Source organism: Drosophila takahashii, chromosome 2R (assembly GCF_030179915.1).
Source record: "Drosophila takahashii strain IR98-3 E-12201 chromosome 2R, DtakHiC1v2, whole genome shotgun sequence".
Taxonomy (NCBI): domain Eukaryota; kingdom Metazoa; phylum Arthropoda; class Insecta; order Diptera; family Drosophilidae; genus Drosophila; species Drosophila takahashii.
Window position 1 is genome coordinate 18,594,089 of NC_091679.1, and position 22,567 is coordinate 18,616,655.

The following is a 22,567-nucleotide window of genomic DNA, read 5'->3' on the forward strand; positions in this document are numbered from 1 at the left end:
ACCTTGTTTTACAAGTCCACCGCTACTCGAAAGTACACCTTTGATGAGCTTTCAACCCTCCTAGCGAAAATTGAAGCTTGTCTAAATTCCAGACCGCTATCTCCCATGTCAGAAGATCCTACTGATCTCTTAGCGTTGACACCAGGGCATTTTCTCGTCGGCGGACCTCTTCTGTCCATAGTAGAGCCCGAATTAAAAGGGGAATCCAAGTCCATTGTGAATCGGTGGCAACACTTAAAGGCGCTCCATCAGCAATTCCAAGCTCGATGGAAAGAGGAGTATCTCAAGGAGCTCCACAAGCGTAACAAGTGGCAGGCCCCGACCGCAAATCTCCGCGTTGGCGACCTGGTAGTCGTCAAAGAAGACAATCTGCCCTCGAATGAGTGGCGCCTTGGCAGAATCGACTCTGTTTTTCCGGGGGCTGACGGCAATGTCCGTGTCGTGAACATTCTCACGGCACGCAAGATTATTAAGCGTCCCGTGACCAAGGTGGTTCTTCTGCCAGGAGAACACTCCAACCATCTTCCTCAACCAACATCCTCCGCATAATTCTCCAACCATCCTCGTCATCTAATCATTTTTAAATCATCTCCATGTTTGTTTCTTTTTTTGTCCATAACTCCCTACCAGATCACATCATGGTTCCTCGTCCACGCAGCGCTCAGGCTTTGGAGAGCAGACGTACTCGAGGTTTAAATTCCTACCGTTGCCGAGTCTGCCGTGGAATCCATCCGCTTCGGAAGTGCCAGAGGTTCCTAAAGCTGAGCGCAGAGAAGCGGCTTCAAATTGTCTCGCTCACGAGCACTCTGACGTGAGTTGTCGCAGTGGCGACAAGTGCAAAACGTGCAGCGGGAAGCACCACACGCTCCTCCATATGCACGAGCGGCCTCTGCCGTCGGCTACCAATCAGCGTTCGCACCGGCAGAATCCGCCAACTCGCCAATCGCTGGCCCCGGCAAGGCGCTCGGCATCCGCCGCTTCTCAGCAGCGCTCGCGCAAAATCCGCCAACTCGCAGAGCGCTTGCCTCTCCGCCGCGCTCAGCCTCCTTGACACCGGCACCGTCACTGGCGTCCATCCTCCAGCGGCACAGTGTCAACGTCCTGCCGACGGCCATGGTAGTCCTGGAGACCGGGCTCAAGAAGTTCGACACAGCCGCCCTTATCGACCCGTGTACGCCGACAAGTTGCATCGACGCATCCCTGGCGACTGCGTTCCGCTTGCCGACTACCACCGTCGGCGACGAGCGGATTTGTACGGCGACGATTCGGTCAAAGCGCGACGACGACTTCAAGTTGGAGGTGGTCCTGAAGGTGGAGCCAAACGTCCGCATCCGCACCCCCATCCGAGAGCTTGCTGACACCGTGGTCAGCAAATACAGCGACCTCCCGTTGGCCGACGAGCGGTTCTATCTACCGGCAACCATCTCCGTGGTCCTGGGTGCCGACGTCTACGCCAAGGTCATCCGTCCTGGCTTCCACCTGGTCGACGAGGGACTCCCAGTGGCCCAGCGGACGACTTTCGGGTGGATCCTGTCCCGTCCCTGCAACCTGTCCTAGATGACACGTGGGGCTTCGTTGCAACGCTAGCGATTGCAAGGGGGGCGGAATGTTTACGCCGCTTGCCCCGCTCTTAAATCCCCCGCTCTTCCAATGCCCGCTCTTCCCTCGTTGGGAATGCCTACTTCCAGGCTCTCCCGCTCTTCCGCCTTCCCACGCCCGGGATCTCTCCACAGCGCTCTGAAGCACAGCGCTCATTAGCTTAAGTTCAGTTCTCATTGTAATCCTATATGAAATACATCGCCCGGCCGGTCCGCGCTAATTACGAAAAGTTACGTGCGTTCTCTTTTATTTCCCTACGTCGCGATCGCAAAGTGTTTTTTCTCCCCCCCCCCCCCACAGCTTGCCACCGGCTATTGCAACAAGCCGCAACGCCTCCGGAAGCTGCCTTCAACCCTAGAAGAAATACTTGCGACGCCCCCAACAAACAAATAGAATGTCATACTGCGTTGAGCAGGTATTTGAATTCCCAATCCATTGCCATTAAAACTTAGAAACATTATTTTAAAAAACATTTTTTAAGAAAAAAAGAGATAAGATACGAATTTGATTAAATTTACATGTTAAAAATATTAAACTCTTTTTTAATTTCGGTGAGTTTTGACTATTGCTGTCTCGCTCTTGCCCAGATAAACTTATGCAGGAATTAAGAATACAAAAAAAAATGCCAAAATATGGATTATCACCCCGCGTTAAGTTCGTAATTAAATTAAAAATCGATTAGCGTTCAACTCTGGAAAACAAACTTGTTTTCTTAAAAAAATTGCTAAAAGCTCTCCAACAACCAATATAATAATTTTGATTAAGATTTAAGAAATTTGAGGGAATATTTTTAATGTAAGTTCGCCTTGAAATGTTCCAACCGCTTCAAAATGTGATGGGATGTTTATCCTTCAACAGTTAAAAAAAATGTATGTCTTTAATTCTGATTTTAAAAAGTTGAAGCAATAGTATCGCCTTTAAGTGGACATTTTTGAAAAGAATGCCAAAGATAGGATAATTTTATGCCTAATTTTATTTCATCGGTCCTTCAAAACAAATCAGTACTGCGGCATTCAGGTATCTTCTTTTCGCTATCGAGAGAGCCGGGCAGTTGCAGATAAGATGTTCCAGGGTTTCGATAGCCCCCGATTCATCACATTTCCTGCAGGCGCGGCTGTTGAGTATTCCGAGTGTGGTTGCGTGTGATGCGGCCAGACAGTGGCCTGTAAGGATTCCCACTAACAGTCTGCAGTCTTTCCGTGGTAGACGCAGTACATACTGGCTGAGTTTGTCGTTGCGCTCTTTGCTTATAGTTCTTGAGACTCGGCAGGTCTTAGTATTCCTCCACCTGCTTTTTGCTCGCGTGTCCGCCTGTTTCTCCAGGGCGCTTTGGAGCGTTCGGAGGGAAACAGGCACGTTCTCCGTTCTTTCGTTCGCCAGATCTACGCCCTCCTTTGCAAGAACGTCAGCTGTCTCGTTGCTGCTGCTCGCCATCACATTTTTGGAACTGACTGTTGACGACTGCATAGATCTTATCGCCGCTTGGCTGTCCACGAACAAGTTAACCACATCGTGTGGTCGGTTTATATTTTGAGCCACTTCAGCAGCTTTCTTTATGGCGAAGACTTCCGCCTGGAATATGCTGCAGTCGTTTGGTAGCTTAAAGGACAGCCTTATTTCAGGGTCCGTACAGTATAAGCCAGCTCCTACTCCTCCTTCCATCTTGGAGATGTCCGTGTATATATTGAGGTGTTGAGTCTGGTCCCGACCCGTTTTCCAGTCATCTGGGCCCATGAACAAGGTTGTTTTAACCTCCGGGCACGTTCTGAAGGTCATATGGTCCGTTTTGTTGATCATGCTTCGGCCGATTGAACTATGCCCGAAGCTTTGCGCCGTCATGTTACCTGATGCAACTAGACGTTGTGCTGCCTTCCTGCAGTCAGTTGTGCGTGGATGTCTATGAGGTCGACTCCGAGGATCGTTTCTAGAGCTTTAGTTGGGGTTGACTTCAGCGCCCCCGCTATGCAGACCAATGACTGCCGCTGAATTCTCTCCATAAGCTCGGTGTACATCGTCTTTTCAGTGGCTTGCCACCACACTAAGGCTCCATACAGCACAGTCGGACGCACTACCGAGATGTAGATCCAGTGCATCAGAGCAGGTGACAGGCCCCATGTGCTGCTAAGCATCTTCTTGGATGGCCTTTTTCACCCTTTCCACTACATTGGGTCTCCATGCCAGCTTGCAGTCCAGTACTGTGCCTAGGTACTTGACCTGTGTTTTTGGGGTCAGCCTGGTTACGCCGATTTTCGCGGGGGTCCATTTTGGTACCTTGTATTCGAGGTCCGTTTTGTCCGCATTGATACTGAGTTCCACCTTCTCCGCCCACTCACATATCTCCATGAGTGTTGATTCCATTAAAGAGCTGAGAGTCGATGGACAAACTCCCGTAATAATTATGCCTATGTCGTCCGCATAAACTGTTATTTTTGGGGCTCTCCTTTCGAATCTCTTGAATAGATCGTCGACCACCAAATTCCATAGGAGAGGCGAGAGAACCCCACCTTGTGGTGTGCCTCTGTGTGCCCCCTTTACTATGAAAGCGGTGCCCCACTCTGAATGTACTCGCCTGCAGCTAAGCAGGTTTCTTATCCAGAGACTTATTGCGGGGTGTGTGTTGGATGCTTCTAGGCGATCCATTATAGCATCCGTCTTGACATTGTTGAATGCTTCGGATATATCTACGAATACTCCAAGCGCATCATCCTTAATGTGTAGCGCTCTCTCAACGGTTGCTACTAGCGTGCTGGTTGGATGACATGAGCTTCCCATCATTCCTGATGTGTAGATCCAGCAGCTTTTCCAGTGTTTTGAGAATGAAAAAGGTGAGGCTTATCGGCCTGTAATCCTTGGAGCTCGCGTGACTGCACTTTCCCGCTTTTGGGAGGAAGACAATCCGAGAGGTCCTCCATTGGATTGGGATATTGCCCGTGCTTAGACATTCAGAGAATATTTCATATAGCCATGGGGTGATCCTTTCCTTGGTCGCCTGTATTGTATTGTATTGTATTGTATTTATTAAGCAATGGACTGCTTGTAAAACATTTATAATATACATTTTGTGTTAAATAACTAGTGCGCCAAACCACATAGGGGAAATTTTTTAACGATATGCCCCTGCTCACATCGAGTGGTAGGCACTTTAAATTACATATTTGATGACAATAACGATAGTACTTTATTATAATTAGACACTGAAGAGACTTCATACAACAAGACGTGACTGAGATCATTATATTTATCACAAAGAACACGGAGAGGGTCATTAAGGGCAAAATTTTACCTGCACAATGGCAGAGACAAAGGCCGATACCGGCGAATTGTCCTGCATGGTACATTCCAGTTTAGGGAACTAAGGAGGAGTCGACATCCTCGTTTATTAATTTGTGTATAAACCTAACACCGTGACAAATCATACAGTTGATCAGGGTGGGCAAGTCTAGTAACCGCAATCTGGCATTATAAGATGGCAACCGACGGCCAGCGTCCCAGTTAAAACCTCTTAGAGCAAATACCAAAAACTGCTTTTGAACGGACTCCAACATGTTTTGACAAGTTACCGTCTGCGGTGACCATATACAAGAACAATACTCTAACGATGGCCGAATAAGAGATACATATGGGCCGTTCTTTTACAAACCGAACAGATTTGGCCAAAAAAAAAAATTCACATTTTTGATTTGCCTGAAACTTTTTTTACACGTACTATTCGGAAAATAAGTAAACACGTGTATCAGGATTTGACCGAAAAAAAATTATTTTCCTAGTTAGAATTTTTTTAAGTGTGCCAAAAATTGTCAAATTTGAAAAAGTACCCTCTCATTGAAAATCTGTATCTCCGGTTATATGAATCCAATTGACTTCATGTCTTTTGCATTAATTCCTCTAAAACCTCTCCTTTCAAAATAAAATTTCTTAAAAAAAAAAATGTTTAATTTCTTAAAAATAAAAACAAATTAAGATTAAAAAAAATTTTTTTACTATTGCCCCCACAAAAAAAAAATTTTTTTTTATTTTAATACTTGCGCCATATTGTTAGTTACAATCGGTTTTTGTAAAAAGTTGGAGCCACTTTTAGTTTTTAAAATATCGAATTTGTTTTAGCAAGGCCTCGGCTTTTTCTATGAAAAAACGTCGCAGCATGTAGATCTACTCTCTCACTCTTATCGGATCCTAATGGAATTTATGTTTTCTCATTGTTTACTAGTCCTTTAACAATTGTTAATGATTAAAAGTTAAGTTTGAAGTTTTTTGACAATTTCTGAATGACAAAAAGTAAAAAGTCATTTTTTAATCAATTAAAAACTTACAACTATTTATTTAACCGTCTATTTAATAAACAATAATTTTAAATTTATTTTATTTATTATTTTTTTATATTATGTAAATTAATAAACATATTTAAATATGTTTTTTTAAGATGTTAAAAAAATTTATTTAATAAAAATAAAAAATTATAAAAATTAATAAAATTTTTTTAAATTTAAAAATAAATATTTAAAAATGTTTAATAAATTACATAATTTAAAAAACTAATAAATAAAATAAATATAAAATTATTGTTTATTAAATAGACGGTTAAATAAATAGTTGTAAGTTTTTAATTGATTAAAAAATGACTTTTTACTTTTTGTCATTCAGAAATTGTCAAAAAACTTAAAACTTAACTTTTAATCATTAACAATTGTTAAAGGACTAGTAAACAATGAGAAAACATAAATTCCATTAGGATCCGATAAGAGTGAGAGAGTAGATCTACATGCTGCGACGTTTTTTCATAGAAAAAGCCGAGGCCTTGCTAAAACAAATTCGATATTTTAAAAACTAAAAGTGGCTCCAACTTTTTACAAAAACCGATTGTAACTAACAATATGGCGCAAGTATTAAAATAAAAAAAAAAATTTTTTTTGCGGGGGCAATAGTTAAAAATTTTTTTTAAATCTTAATTTGTTTTTATTTTTAAGAAATTAAACATTTTTTTTTTTAAGAAATTTTTTTTTGAAAGCAGAGGTTTTAGAGGAATTAATGCAAAAGACATGAAGTCAATTGGATTCATATAACCGGAGATACAGATTTTCAATGAGAGGGTACTTTTTCAAATTTGACAATTTTTGGCACACTTAAAAAAATTCTAACTAAAAAAATAATTTTTTTTCGGTCAAATCCTGATACACGTGTTTACTTATTTTCCGAATAGTACGTGTAAAAAAAGTTTCAGGCAAATCAAAAATGTGAGCCAATAAAAGGTGTTCGGTTTGTAAAAGAACCGCCCATATAGAAGCTTGGTTGTATAAGGGTCGTCAAACTCCTTAGACCAGCGCTTTATAAAGGATAAAAGGCTCCTAGCTTTATTACAAATTCGTGATATGTGATCATGAAAACATAGTTTATGCTCAAATAAAACTCCCAGGTCTTGTACAGTAAAAAATATGTTGAAGCACATTGTTGTCAATAGAGTATAAATACATAGACGGATTACGACGATAAAATGTCATAAAACTACATTTAGAATAGTTAAGAAATAAATTATTAAGTTTGCACCAAGTCTGTAAATAGTCAAGATCTAATTGAAGACGAGAACAAGAATCAGGTAATGACATGGACAAACACAGTTTAACATCGTCAGCAAGCATTAAAACAATTGCGGATTTAATAGCTTGAGGCAGGTCGTTAATCAACAGGCCAAATAATAAGGGTCCAAATGACTTCCTTGAGGTACACCAGAGGTAACATTTATAGTTTTGGAAGTTATATCATTATATTTCATCCTCTGAGAGCGGTCAGTGAGATATGAATGTAGCCACTTTAACAACTTTGGAGGGAATCCCATAAGGGTAAGTTTATGAATAAGTAGGCCATGGCTGGAAATATTCCATCTAGTCCTGGTGACTTGTAGATCGTTTGGGGGGCGTTCTTCGCCAGTTGCTATGTCTTGGTGCGTGCTGGCGTCTAAGACATCCGTGCATCCTGGGAAGTGCGATTGCATAAGTGCTGTTAGGGCCTCTTCACTGCCCTCAGTCCACTGTCCGTCGTCGCGTTTTAGCTGACTCTGTATGGTAGGTTGCTTTGAAAGCAGCTTCCGGAGTCTAGCTGTTTCCGGGACAATCTCGATGCTGGAGCAGAAGTTTCTCCACGAGCTTCTCTGCGCCCTGCGTGTTTCCTTCTTGTAATCCCTCAGTAGGATTTTGTATTTCTCGTTAATGATCTCATCGTCTGCCTTTTTGGCGATTTTGAAGAATTCTCGGAGGTTATGTCTTTGGAGTGTAAGTTCCCGATTCCACCATGGTGGCCTGGTCTTCTTCCTTGTTCTTGAAGTCGGGCATGATGCGTGATACGCATCCAGTAATTCCTTGGACAAGGTCTCTAGGGACCTTTCTATGTCTCTCTCGGATTTTACTATGCCTGGGCTAGTCGCGAGTTTCGGGGTCACTGTCCTTGTAAACTTTTCCCAGTTCGTGTTCCGGGGGTTTCTATAGACAGCTACCTTTGGAATGCTTTTAAAATCATATCTGAACTGAATATACCTATGGTCCGAGAAAGATAGTGTTTTTAGGACCCCCCATTCGGAGACCAAAGAACTCCGTCCCTTTACAAGTGTTATATCTAGCACGTTTGACGAGGTGGGACCTACGAAGGTGTGCTCCTCCCCCATGTTTGCTATATATAGATTAGTAGATAGAATAAAGTCTAAGAGTGACTCACCTCTGTCGTTGATGTCTGAGCTTCCCCACACGCTGTGGTGTGCATTGGCATCTGCACCAATGAGGAGTTGGTCATCCTTCGAGCCTAGCTCCACCAAGCTGCTCAGCTTGTCTGGTGGTGCCGATCTGTCGTGTGCCATGTAGCAGGAGGCTACTAAGAGGCGCTGCTCCTCGCTTTCTGGCATCACCGCAGTCAAGTCGTCAGAGCTGTAATGAGGCATAAGGTTAGCATAAATACCCTTCCGCACAAGTTCGGCGCTTCTGTTCCTGCTCACCGTTGGTGAGTAGAATGTATTGTGATTTGAGGACCTTAGTCCGGCCACGATATTGCCCGAGGCAAACCATGGCTCTTGAACCAAGGCTATGTCGACGGGCCCTTGCTCTAGGGCGATCAGGAGCTCCGCCGATGCGAGTCTGCTCTTATGAAGATTGAGCTGCAGCACCCTCAACGTCATGGGTTACTGGCTCATCTCCGCTCGATGGGTTGGCTATCACAGTCAGGTCACCGTCCTCTTCATCTTCCGAGTCGTCCAGAGCAAGTTCCTGGGCGGCATCCACGATGGCTTCCAGACCTAGGTCCCTCTCCACCTCGCCTGCCTGCAGGATGTGTGCGCCGTTGTCGTCAGGGTGTCGCTCCTTGAGGCGCAGGTAGATGCTACCCATGCCCCACGCCATCTTCCCGAATCTTGGGTACAGCAGATCCTCCGCCTCCTTGTTGATTTAGAGAACCACACTTTGGCCCCCTCGTTGGGTAGAGGGATGGCCATGTGCAGAATCTTCCAATTCGCCGTTGGGACGTCTGGGTTCTGCCGTTGAAGCAGCTTCAGGGCCCGATCCCCTTGAATTGCGACGGGGAAGAGCACTTTCCACAACCTCCAGCTTGGCACCCTCCCACAGCGCCTCCAGTTGGCAGACCGTTTGCGTCAGCCACTTCCTGGTCGGATCGTCGTTGCACTTCAGGATTTTCACGCCGTTCAACCACCCTGCACCATTGAATGTGGGCATGGGGGCTTGTGGGTGATTCATCCATCCGTGCAAAGAGAGACTCGATCAGTCGCGCATGGACGATCTTCCAGCGCGCCTCCGTCATCTTACCATTTTCGTCGTTCCTGTCAATGAGTGCCCCGATCAGGCGTCGGTTGACAACATCACTGATTTTAGCCCTCTTGTTGGGCTTCTGTGCTGCTTTGGGTGGCAGAGGGCCTGTCTCCTTGGGCCCTCCTTGCTTACCGGAATGTCCTCGACGGCACTCTCGTGTGAGCGTTGCCTTTTGTTGGCAAGCATCTCCTCCACCTTGTTGGCAAATCCGCCTGTCGACGCCATCGCGGGTTTGCTTGCGAAGTGCAGTCTTCCTTCCTCAATCCTTTGCTCTGCCCAGGCTAGCTCTTCCTTTTCCTCCTGGGAAAGGTCCGCTTTGTCCTGGAGCCGGCTCTTGATCTTGAGGGCTGCCTTGTACTGCGCCTTGGCCTTCATCCCCTTGCTTGTACGCTTCGGCCCTTCCCTACGCGGAGAGTTGGAACCTGGTACCGGCAAGCGGGTATCTTGTTTTGGCTTCGTGTAGCACGGTACCCGTGCGGCTTAACTTTGCCTGAGATGTTATGGCAGTAACATTGCCGCTGGAATGACCTGCTCCCGTCCTCCCAGGGGTTCGACCGCTGGCGACACACAGAGGGATTGCTCCTCCCCGTGCCCGCCGATGCTAGCAGTCGTACTTCCCACCGACGTTTTGGCTGAAATCCCAGCCCTGATTTGCTCCATATCTCCGTCCATACTGGTTTGTTTTTCCGGGGAACCTCCCACTTGCGTTTTATGCCTACCGCCAGGCACCATTCAAGGGGATTGAACCAGTTGCCTTAGCAATTGCAGAGCAATGTTTTGCTCTATGTATTTGACTAATTTAAAAAAAAGGAATTGATTTTCTTCAATTCGATATTACTGCACTTTACCATTGATATTTTGTTTACCAGAATTTTTGTTTCCATTAATTTTTCACCTTGATTATAATTATATTAATAATAGAAGATAAGGAAGGCAGGTGGAAGGGGATGCCGTTAATCAAATTGTTTAACATTTCCATTTATTTAAACAGTATGAGGCAGGTGTATGAAAGGGTAAGAGAATCAATTGATTTGAATATTTCGTTATTTTTTAATAATTTCAATGCTTTTTCCATTTCAAAACACAATCTATAAGAAAATGTTTTCGATCTGTTTTAAAAATGCAAGTGCAATTTTTTCTATGCAAAAGGATATCAGTATTATCAATAATTTGAATTTAAGCGAATTTAACTTCCTAAGTCAGATGCAATGCCCACACACGCACATATCTAGGGATTGTGTTTATAAAAAACTCATTTTGTAGCTTTTATATATTTCGTCCATGTGTGTGTTAATATCTCAACGTTTGAAAACTAATAAATAGTTTGCTGATCAGTTTTTTGCATTTTAAAAATAAAAGCAATTATAAGGAAAATTTCGACTGTAAATTCAGCCTAATGGGATTTCTGTAAGCTTAAACGATATTTTAAAATTTAACATTTACTTGAGAAAAATGCGCAAAAGAAGAGATTTTCGATATAATCGATTTTTTAACCGCGCATTTTAAACGTGACTGTGATGACTGTGGTATTTTCAATGTGTTGACTGTGGTATTTTCATTTCCCCCTTGCGCGGTCACACTTAAAGTGCGACAGCATGACATACATACATACATACATGCGAAAGCAGAACATAAATACAAACATATGGGGAGGCCGTGACGTCACATCAGGTTAGCCCAATTTGAAAATATTGGGGACTTGGTTAAGGATGCTGAATCTCCAAAAAATTTAAATGCAGGGCTTGCGGATATACCATAAGATCACATTTTTAAACATTCATAGCAGAAAAATATCAAAAGATAGAAAAAAAAACAAATCGAATTTTGGGGCACTTTGGGGTCGTTTTTTGTTTTACAAAGTACCCCTAATTGTTTTAGTAATTACTGTGGTTTTTTTTAGATTTTTATGTTAGTCCGTTCTGGGTGTAATTTGCTACTGACCGTTTTTTAGGGGTAGACTTATATAATAATTTAGATAATTTTGATGAATAGTGTGTACAAAGAATAGATGTTTGGAAAGCGATTGAGGTAGGATTCATGTGGGAAAAAAGGGATGCGTGTGAGCAATTTATCTGAGGCTGCAGCACAAGCGCCACAACAGTAGTAGTAGGGAAACCATGGTTTTCGCGGCACGCAACCTGCGACCCGTTGGGCGCCCTCCTAGCCATCCCAATAGCTTTTTGATCGAAACACCTGATAGTCACGTTCAACGAATCGTATTGCTGTCGTACATACAAATCTAACAACAAGGCTATATACACTTTGGATTGCCGATGCTAACTTCTTTTTTCGTTGAAACTGATATTTTAATACATTTTCAGAATACTAACAGCAATGCACGAGACATAGGTGTGAGCGAGGACTCGGATCTAAGAAATGTTTACATTGATGGCACTGAAACTCGAGTTGTTTTAAATTTTTGTGAAAAATTTAACTGTACGATCGAAATTGATACGTGTAAGTATGGAATATATTTGGCTATATAGTATTTGTGAAAATTTAGTTGCACTTTGTCGATTACACTAGCTTACAAAATAATATTATTGATGCGCTTCCCAGCAATTGATTGACAATTCTATTCCACTATCGTTAAAACACACAACAAAACAAGAGAGAACGCTATAGTCGGGTTGTTGTCCCGACTATCTAATACCCGTCACTCAGCTAAAGGGAGTGCGAACGCTGTGTCGGGTTGGTGTCCCGACTAATAATCGTAACTCAGCTAAAGGGAGTGCGAGGGAGATAGATATATAATTTTTGATTGCGTATAACTTTTTAATGAATGGTCCGATTTGAAAAATGTCTTCTACATTTCGATAGGTATAAATATACACAACAAAATTGCATTTATACTTCTCGGAAATCTTTAAAGATGTGGGCGCAGGACCCATTTTAAAATCGTTAGTGGGCGATTGTGGGCGTTAGAGGGGGCGTGGCGCTCGGCTAAAATAAACTTGCGCTGCGTAGGAAGCCAAAGAATATGTGTGGGAAATCTCAACCTTCTAGCTTTTGTAGTTTCTGAGATCTCAGCGTTCATACAGACAGACAGACGGACAGACAGACGGACAGACGGACAGACGGACAGACGGACAGACGGACATGGCTAGATCGACTCGGCTAGTGACCCTGATCAAGAATATATATACTTTATGGGGTCGGAAACGCTTCCTTCTAGCTGTTACATACTTTTGCACGAATCTAGTATACCCTTTTACTCTACGAGTAACGGGTATAAAAAAAACTTCGTTCCCAAATACAATCACTTATTGTATATATATGGGCACTTCCAAAATGTCGCTCGGGACATTTTCACACCTTTAAAGTTGAAAAAAAATTGTAAAACAATGGATTTTAATTTTAATTATGGGCTTTTCTTTTCACTCTTCCCAAGCTCTATTTTTGGTAAAAATCTTGATTTTGTACCACTTTTAGTTTTTAAGATATCGGTAAAAAACTGCCGTATTCGCTCGGGACAAAAATAGAAGTGGATTTCGGGGAAGTTTATACAACACCAGAAATAAGCGAATTCTGATGGAATATTTTAATGCGATTTTTTTAGAATGTTGTTCAAACATGTCGCTGTGAAATGCTTTTGGTTTTACTCAAAAATTCTTTTCCGTTTTTTTTTTATGCAGTTTCAACCACATTCGCTCGGGACATGTCGCTCGGGACATTTTTTCCGACTGTTTTGTAAAGCGGATTTCTTTACCTCTATCTCTCAATTGCTGGATGTTTTGCTTTTAACTTAATAGTTTAGCATGTGAATGAAGCATTCAGTACAGAAAAATGACACATATTAGCATTCCTATAGGATAAATTAACAACAGAAGACAAGTCCAAAAAATAACAAAAAAATAGCCAAAAACTGATTTTTGCGTATATTGGTCGGGTTTGTCATAAAAATAATCAAACTATACTCCAAATTTGTAGTTAAGCTCAGTATCCAACTAATTAGAAACTAATATCGGGGCAAAATCATGTGGAAATATGTTTTATTCAAGTTTCAAGGTTTTTGGCTTGGTGGACTTTTTTTTGGAAGTGCCCATATATATAAATATATATATATATAGCAGGGACCGAAAATAACTGTTATTGTAAATTTTTCTTACAAAAAAAATTACGCACTTAGAAGGGTCATACAATTTTTTTTAAATACACAACTACATACTTTACAAATCCGTAATGATTTTTATTTTTTGATTTTTATAATAAAACTTAAAAAATAACTATTATTTGTTGATTTTTATGAATGTTTGGGCGTTTGCTGTAGTTGAGAGAGCTTTCTGCAATTGCAACTCTTAAATTTTTCATAAACCCACCACTCTGTTATAACTGCCCGAATTTTATGTAAAGGGAGGCACAAGAGAGAACGATCGACAATTTTTGATGGGCATCGAGCAGAAGCAATTATCACAGCCGCTGGTCGCGTTTAATAATTTAACTTAAAATTTATACCATTGTCCGCATTGAATATTGTGAAGTGAAAAACTGAATTAGAATTAATTGTATATAATAATAAACCATCCATGAAATGCACCTTTTATAGTTATCATTTTCAAATTGGTGGAAAAAACCCCAGAGCATCTTTGCTCATCTTTGACAAGATAAATTGTCACAACATTTTTTGGTGGCCCATGAGGGGAACCATACAATCACGCCTTCTGGAATAATTATCTACTAATCTATTTTCTAATAAAAATCAGTTTTGATCTTAACTTTGTGATATCCGGCACATGGATCTAAATTTTCCATTCGCAAATACATAAAACCAGCAAACGGAAGCACATGTATAATTGCTGTTGCACCATCACCCCATACGCTTTACCCTTCGACTTGTGACGCCTCATTTTGGAGTTGTAGGCGCACAATTATTGTTATACCTAAATTAAGCTAGATGTAAGTCCACTGAAGGATAAATAAGTTAAGTTCAAAACCCACCACTCTGTCTTATTTATTAAGCGAAATGGCGATAGTGAGCTAGGGTCACACTAGCACAAGGTCATCAATTACCAATCGAATAGTCGTGAGCACTGTTAACTAACATTGGAACTGTGTTCACACACCCCCGCCGCAAATCGAATGGAATAATCGCCGATCGAATAGACCAATCGGCTTCGATAGGAGTTAGGGACCACGCGGATCGAGAGAAAAAGACTCTCTTGTGTTTCCGATCGTGCCAGCGAACAGACGTGTGCTCCGGGTAAGACTCTCGTCACGGTTAAGTATTCTCAACTGCAGAACGGGCAGTATTAGGGACACAGAACACCGGCGATATATAACCAAAGCTTAATAAATTAACCAAGTGTACTAATTCTAAAGGGAAATTCTCCCGTGTTTGTATTCATTGCCCCGATCCCGCAGTTAGCGCCAGTGGAATTTCCTGGCATCAACCTAATAAATAACTAACTGTAGTTTGCATTACCAGTGGTTATTCCCTGGTAAATAGTAGACCGTATTTTGCCTTATCAGTGGCCATTCCCTGGTAAACTAACCGTAGTTCTGCACTGACAGTGGTTATTCCCTGGCAAGTTACTAACTTTAGCGAGTACTGCCGGCGGCCTTTCCCGGTAAGTCCGCTAACCCCAGAGTGCGCCACCAGTGGCCCCCATCCCCCTTGGTAGATAACCGAGTAGCTTGCACGGACAGTTGTTATTCCCTGGCCAGTAGCGTCCCAGTAACCTAGGAATTAAATAACCGTAGTCTGCCTAGCCGGTGGTCATTCCCCGGCAACCGACTAACTATAGTGTGCACGGTAAGTGGAATTCCCTGGCCGGTCACCGACTATTACAGGCACTGCCGGTGGAAATCCCTGGTTAGTGCCCGTTCAGTCTACGCTACCGGCGGACCTTCCCCGGTAGACGGTAATCCCAGGTTTTCCGCAGACCCAAATTTCAAGAGTCATTTCCTTCCGCTATTATCCAGCCACAGGTTCCCCCTACCTTTTCTTACAAATTTCTTGTAAGGTTCTCTGGCCCCGGCTGAATGCAACCCTGGCCTAAGAACTTAGTTACAAGTGGCGCCCGAGCAGGGACCTGTAGGGAAATTCTTGAAAAAAAAACTAACATCTTGTGGAGCACGGAAAACTCAAAAAAAACCCTTCAAGTTCGTGTCTTAAGTCACCGCGAGTAAATCATCCGAGTTCGTGTCCTAAGTCGTCGCGTCATTCTCAGTCCGTCACGTAATCGGAAGCCCACGTGCTTGCGCCGCGAAACGAAACTGCCCACGAACCTGCCCCGGTCTGGGAAAGGCTAGCCGCTCTGGAATCGCGGTACGCCTCCCGTGCCCCCAGTCCTACGGGGGAAAAACAGGAGGCTCCTGATAACAAATCACAAGTCTGCCAGGCAAGGATAATGCCCTGCCTGCCTGGGTTACTTCACCCTAACGTCGTTGTGCATCCACCCACGCCGGACGTATCTCACGAGACGCGAACCCAGCGCGAACACCCCTGTATTCCAGAGAGGATTCGCAAGTGGGGGTTACAATTCTATGGGATCTCTGACCCTTTGACTTTCATCGAACAGGTGGAGAGTCGTGCCATGTCCTACGGTATCGAACTGCACCTCATTCCCCGTGCTATGGCGGAACTCTTAGTAGGTAGGGCCGACAAATGGTTCCAGACTAGTCGGAGCCGATTGGGCCCAGTTTCGGAAAGAATTTCTGGAATTTTTCCTACCGCCCCGGTATATGCAACGCCTAGATGACCGGATCCGAGGTCGAGAGCAATTGGAGGGGGAGAGGTTTAAGGATTTCATGTTAGACCTACGAGTACTCATGCGACATGCCGGGTACACGGAACAGCAAGAGCTGCACCGACTCTACGAAAACTCCGCCCCGGACCTACAGATGTACATTCGTCGCCACGAATTTAAGACCATTGGGGACCTGACCCAATTGGCTAGGGAATTGGAAGCTGTGAAGCAACGCAGTTTGAGCCGAACGAACCAACGGAAAACCGCACCAAGAATTCTCAATCTCGCTCAACGGACCGTGGAGCCGAGGCGGCCGACACAGGTCGGAAACCAAGGCGGCCGTAACGACCCGAGGGCAGCAATGCAGGATGGCCTCGACCGGAGCATCGGGCCCGGACCGATCATGGACACGCGGAACGCCTGCCGCAATTGCGGTGAGTCGGGACATTTCAGTCGGGAGTGCCGGAATAACCGACAATACTTTTGTGGGGACTGTGGACGGCGCGGAACACGCACGGTTGAGTGCTGTCGACGGCCTCAGTCGGAAAACGGGTCGAGTCCCGCGACACGCGGCAGCCGGTGGGGACGAGCACCACCAACAACCCACAGTAACCGCACCTCTCAGAGTATTGGAGGGCCGGATAGTGGCCGAAGTGGAGATCTTTGGACAAAGGAGGCTAGCAACCGTCGACACAGGGGCGTCCCGCAGCTTTATTAGTAGAGAATGCGCTATGGCTGTGGGTAAACCTAACCAATTCAGGGAAGTTCGTACGGAAATCAACCTCGCCGATGCGTCCAAGGTCGAAGTCTCTCAGCTGTTGGTGGCGGACATAACGCTGGGACGACAGCAAGTGCAGGTTCCCCTACTAGTAATGCCGTCTATGCTCGAGCCCATCATTGTAGGGTTAGACTTCCTCTGCAAGATGGGGACAACCATACGATGTGGCTCCGCCAGACTGGTACTAACCGCCGGACTCAAACCGGATCAACCCAATAACCACCCGCCGCAGATGCACCACGACCGGGCAGCCACCATCATAGACGGGAGGCCAAGGCTCGAGGAGACGGCCAGGAGAAGTATGAAGGACAAGTATACTACGGGATGCACAGAGTGTATAGAAAGCCGATCGACGGAGGACAGGTATGACGTACAAGTAGTCGGACACGGGAATCTGATAGACACCGGCAGCGAGCTAGGAGACGACGAGAAAAATTCACCGCTGGGAGGCAAGGGAACATCAGGCGGCGAAGTGGAACCGCTAACCGCAGACCAAGAGGCGGAAATCCACGCGTTCCTGAAAGAACAACTGGCAACATTTGCAGGAATGACAGGGGTCTCAAATATCGCCCAACACAGTATTGCGATGCGAGTCAACAGACCAATAAAACAGCGTTATTCCCCGAGAAATCCAGCGATGCAGCAGATAATTAACCAGCAGGTAGACGAGCTGCTCGCACAGGGTTGCATGGAACCCTCACGCAGCCCACATAGTGCCCCAGTGGTTATCGTACGGAAAAAGACAGGAAAGTGGCGAATGTGCGTGGATTATCGCCAGCTAAACGCTCGGTCCACGCCCGACGCCTATCCGCTGCCCAGGATCAATCACATCCTGGAAAGGCTCCGAAAGACAAAGTTCATTTCCACACTGGACCTACGGAACGGCTACTGGCAGATACCCATGGCAGCCGAGAGCCAAGAGTATACCGCATTCACGGTCCCGGTACGCGGGCTGTTCCAATGGAGGGTCATGCCGTTCGGCCTGCACTCCGCACCAGCGACCTTCCAACGCGCCACATGGAGCCACATGCGTTCGCCTACTTGGATAAAGAAAACCTGCGAAGGGTCTTCGAGCGGTTAAAGAGGGCTAACCTACGCCTCAACGAGGAAAAATGCTCGTTCTTCCGGAAAAGGCTTGCATATCTGGGCCACGTAATCAGCGAGAAAGGAATACACACGGACCCCGATAAGGTTGCTGCAGTTCGGAAACTAAGTCCCCCAGCTAACTTGCGAGAACTCCGACGTTGCTTAGGGATGGCCTCGTGGTATCGTAGATTCGTTCCAAACTTCGCCTCGATTGTTAAACCAATGACAAACCTACTCCGGAAGAACCAGAAGTGAAACTTGGGAGAGGAAGAACAGACCGCGTTTAACCTATTAAAGGAAATATTGACCGCTGCACCCGTGTTGGCCTGCCCCGACTTTTCGCCATAAATGACACTACAGACGGACGCCAGCAATTACGGGTTGGGTGGAGTACTAACTCAAACGATCGATGGCCAAGCACGGGTGATCGCGTATGTAAGCCGGAAACTGGACGCCGCCGAGTTAAACTATTCGCCGATGGAAAAGGAATGCCTAGCCATTATCTGGGGAGTCCGGAAACTAAAGTGCTACCTCGAAGGGTACAGATTCGACGTGGTCACAGATCATCTGGTACTCAAGTGGCTGGACAGTTTCGAGAACCCCACCGGACGAGTAGCTAGATGGGCATTGGAATTACAACAATACCAATACGACGTCCACTACCGCCGGGGAAAATTCAATGTAGTCGCGGACGCGCTATCCCGACAACCGCTCGAGGCCGTACATAGAATGGCACTGGAAGAAAGCATGTGCAAATGGCTCAAGCGAAAAATGGACGAAGTGCGGAGTGACCCCCAAAAGTACCCGGATTACATCATCGAGAACGGCGCTCTTTATCGACACCTGGGACACAGGCCGGATGACCAAGACCAGCTGCCTTGGAAACTCTGCGTCCCCACCGACCACCGTCAGCAAATCTTGAATGAATGTCACGATGCCCCCACCGCCGGCCACTTGGGAATCCGGAAGACGATCCTTGGCATCAGCCATAGGTACTACTGGCCCTACACTTATGTCCGTTGATGCCTTTCTTGCCAGAAATACAAAGCGTCACAGCAGAAACAGGCAGGGAGGATGTTTACTCGGCAGTTCGAGGAACCCTTCGCAGTCCTCTGTGCCGATTTCGTGGGACCGTTACCACGATCTAAGCAAGGAAACACCATGATGCTCGTCTTCTTCGACGCCTTCTCAAAGTGGGTGGAACTGGTACCCTACGAAAAGCCACCTCCGCCACGCTGATAAAGGCTTTCCGCGAACGCATCATAAGTCACTTCGGGGTACCAAAACAAATGGTATGTGATAACGGCACTCAGTTTGCCAGCAAAGCATTCCGGACTTTTATGGCCGAAGCAGGAGTGGAACTCCAATACACCGCACCATATTGCCCTCGAGAAAACCCGACCGAGCGGGCGAACCGGACCATCAAGACCATAGTATCGCAGTACGTCGACGATCAACAGAACACGTGGGATGCACTACTGCCGGAGATTACGTTGGCGATAAACTCAAGTGTTTCGGACTCTACCGGATACAGCCCTGCGTTCGTTCTTCATGGTCGCGAACCCAGATTGCCAGGGGCATGGTACGATCAGGTTACACCGGGGACAGGCACGAATCCCATGACGCCGACCCAAAACTCCGCACAACTTCGCGACGTGTACCATATGGTACGGACAAACATGCAACAAGCCAGCAAGGAGCAGAGCCGTCAATACTTAAGACGAAGGGTCTGGCGACCGACCATCGGGTCGCTCGTCCTAGTACGACAACACCATTTGTCCAAGGCGTCCGAAGGATTTGCGGCCAAATTAGCTCCCAAGTTCGATGGCCCCTACCGAGTTGTCGCGTTCCCGTCGCGTAATATAGCCCGAATACGTATCCCGGGGAATCGAAAGAGCCGCCTTGCCAATGTCGCCGATCTCAAAGCTTTTCATTCTTCCACAGCCACCAGCGAAGACGAAGAGGACCCGCAAGAGAAGCCTTGCAACCGCCAGGCAACTACTCCGCCAGAAGAAGATATAAGTACTTATGATAACAATGCCTGTACCCGAGAACTACTAGAACTTGTTAGACATTAAGTCGATATCGCCGTTAGGAGACTGTAGAAAATACTGCCCGTTATTCACACGTTTCATAACTTAAGCTAGATAAGTCATAGTTTTAATTTCCCCACAGAGTTCATTATGGAAGAACCTATCGTCATCAGCGACAGCGACGTCACACCACCCGCTCCTCGAAGCCGTGACCCGAGACTGCGACCGGGCAGCCGTTATAGGCCAGCCGACTCGTCCCCCATAGACCTGCGAGTCGACCCGCTCTGCGACCACACCCACGGTCTCGACGGAGCCTCATTTTCGCCCGATGCCGAAGGGAGGTATAGCCCCCTACACCAGGCTTCGCCAAGATATGCCCCTACCGCAGAATTTTCGCCCGAAGCCGAAGGGAGGTATAGCCCCCTACACCAGGCGTCACCAAGGTACGCGGCGCCACAAGACTGGCCCGGCTACCCTTCCGGGGATAAGGGGAGAGTGGAGGATGTCGACGAATCCAGCGACGAAGCTATGAGGGAGGGCAGAGCAGAAGGACAGGAGAACGCCAGGTCGGACTGGGAGCACCCCAGTGACGACGAGGATGATGAACCAGACTGGGAAAACGCCTCCGACGACATGGAGGGTGCAGCCCATTACGTATACGAGTTCGAGGACCGGTACGGATTCCGCCAAAATCAATACGTCCAGCTGATGCGCATACATACTACCACCTATGTCATCGAAACGCCCTTCATGCCCACTCCTGATCCGATTGTGGAGTTTCCACCATCCCCGACCAGGCCCGCCAGAGGAGATGGTCGTCGATCACGAACCAGCAGCGCCGACAGACTCGGAAGAAACCATCCCGGAACCATATCGCGACGGCGGTGACATCGCCGACCCCCACGCTGAGCCGGACACTAGATCTCCGCCGTTGGTGTGTGAATTCCCCACCAACGAGGACGGAGGATACCGTTCCCCAGCAAGCCGAAACGACAGTCACGATGAGCTTGCGAGCGGCAAAGCGATCCACTGGTCATCCGCCTCCAGGGAGTCCGAGGACAACGACGACGAGACTCCCCGCTTCAGACGCCGGACAAGGGCAAGCCGAGAATCGTCACACACCCCCACGACACCGGCCGCCACACCCATGGACCTGGACATCTCGCCAGGAACCCTCCGCCACGTCCTCGAAGAAGTTCCAGAAGATTTGGGGGAGTTAGTCCTGGAATACTTCGCCACGCTACCACAAGCGGATGGAGCGTCGCCTAGCGCGACCCCGCCGCGAGCACCCTGGACGACACCGTCGCCAACCCAGCCGTTACCGAGCCCGACCCCGCCACGCAGGCCACCAACGAACGCTACCTCAACAACCGCTCCGACGTCTATGTCCCCGACAACACACGGCACTTCCAACGCCCCTGAGGGTGATGAAGGCATGGCCTTTTACCTAAATTAAGCTAGATGTAAGTCCACTGAAGGATAAATAAGTTAAGTTCAAAACTCACCACTCTGTCTTATTTGTTAAGCGATAGGGCGATAGTTAGCTAGGGTCACACTAGCACAAGGTCATCGATCACCAATCGAATAGTCGTGAGCACTGTTAACTAACATTGGAACAGTGTTCACACACCCCCGCCGCAAATCGAATGGAACAATCGCCGATCGAATAGACCAATCGGCTTCGATAGGAGTTAGGGACCACGCAGATCGAGAGAAAAAGGCTCTCTTGGGTTTCCGATCGTGCCAGCGAACAGACGTGTGCTCCGGGTAAGACTCTCGTCACGGTTAAGTACTCTCAACTGCAGAACGGGCAGTATTAGGGACACAGAACACCCGCGATATATAACCAAAGCTTAATAAATTAACCAAGTGTACTAATTCTAAAGTGAAATCCTCCCGTGTTTGTATTCATTGCCCCGATCCCGCAGTTAGCGCCAGTGGAATTCCCTGGCATCAACCTAATAAATAACTATCCGTAGTTTGCATTGCATTCCCTGGCCAGTTACTAACTCTAGCGAGTACTGCCGGCGGCCATCCCCGGTAAGTCCGCTAACCCCAGCGTGCGCCACCAGTGGCCCCTTCCCCCTTGGTAGATAACCGATCGTAGTTTGCACGGACAGTGGTTATTCCCTGGCCAGTAGCGTCCCAGTAACCTATTATCCAGCCACAGGTTCCCCCTACCTTCTTGTAAGGTTCTCTGGCCCCGGCTGAATGCAACCCTGGCATAAGAACTTCGTTATAGACTGCGCTGCCCTGTTGCTCCCTCGCTTTGCCGAAATTAACGTGGGTTAATTTAGATGCTGGAGAGAAGCTGTTTCGCTGTCGAAATCTATCACGTCGCATCCTCCACACCTCTTCGTCAAACCTGGAGCGACTTCACTTGGACTGCCAGGCCTTTCGTTCAATTTCGCTACGTCACAATTTGAAAGGGGTAAGTGTCGTTGTGGTGTGTTGGTGAGTTGACAAAGTATTGAGTACAATTTTCAGTGTATAGGAGTAATACAATCAAAGCTGAAACATGGCAGCAGATAAAGACCAGGAGCAGGGGCAGGCATCCAGCGATGCCAGCCTACCAAACCTACA

The 22,567-nt window shown here is 46.3% G+C and overlaps 1 protein-coding gene across 3 annotated transcripts in view; it reads left to right on the forward strand.

Annotated features, from left to right (window-relative positions):
* Ir41a (Ionotropic receptor 41a) overlaps positions 1-22,567 on the forward strand; it is a 441,646-nt gene that overhangs the window by 200,578 nt on the left and 218,501 nt on the right. For all 3 annotated transcript variants that reach the window (XR_011418139.1, XM_070213679.1, XM_070213678.1), the window contains exon 3: positions 11,720-11,855. Coding sequence is in view for 2 of the 3 variants with exons in the window: in XM_070213679.1 (XP_070069780.1) it covers positions 11,720-11,855 (136 nt within the window). In the remaining variant the exon portion in view is untranslated. The remainder of the gene's footprint in view (positions 1-11,719; positions 11,856-22,567) is intronic.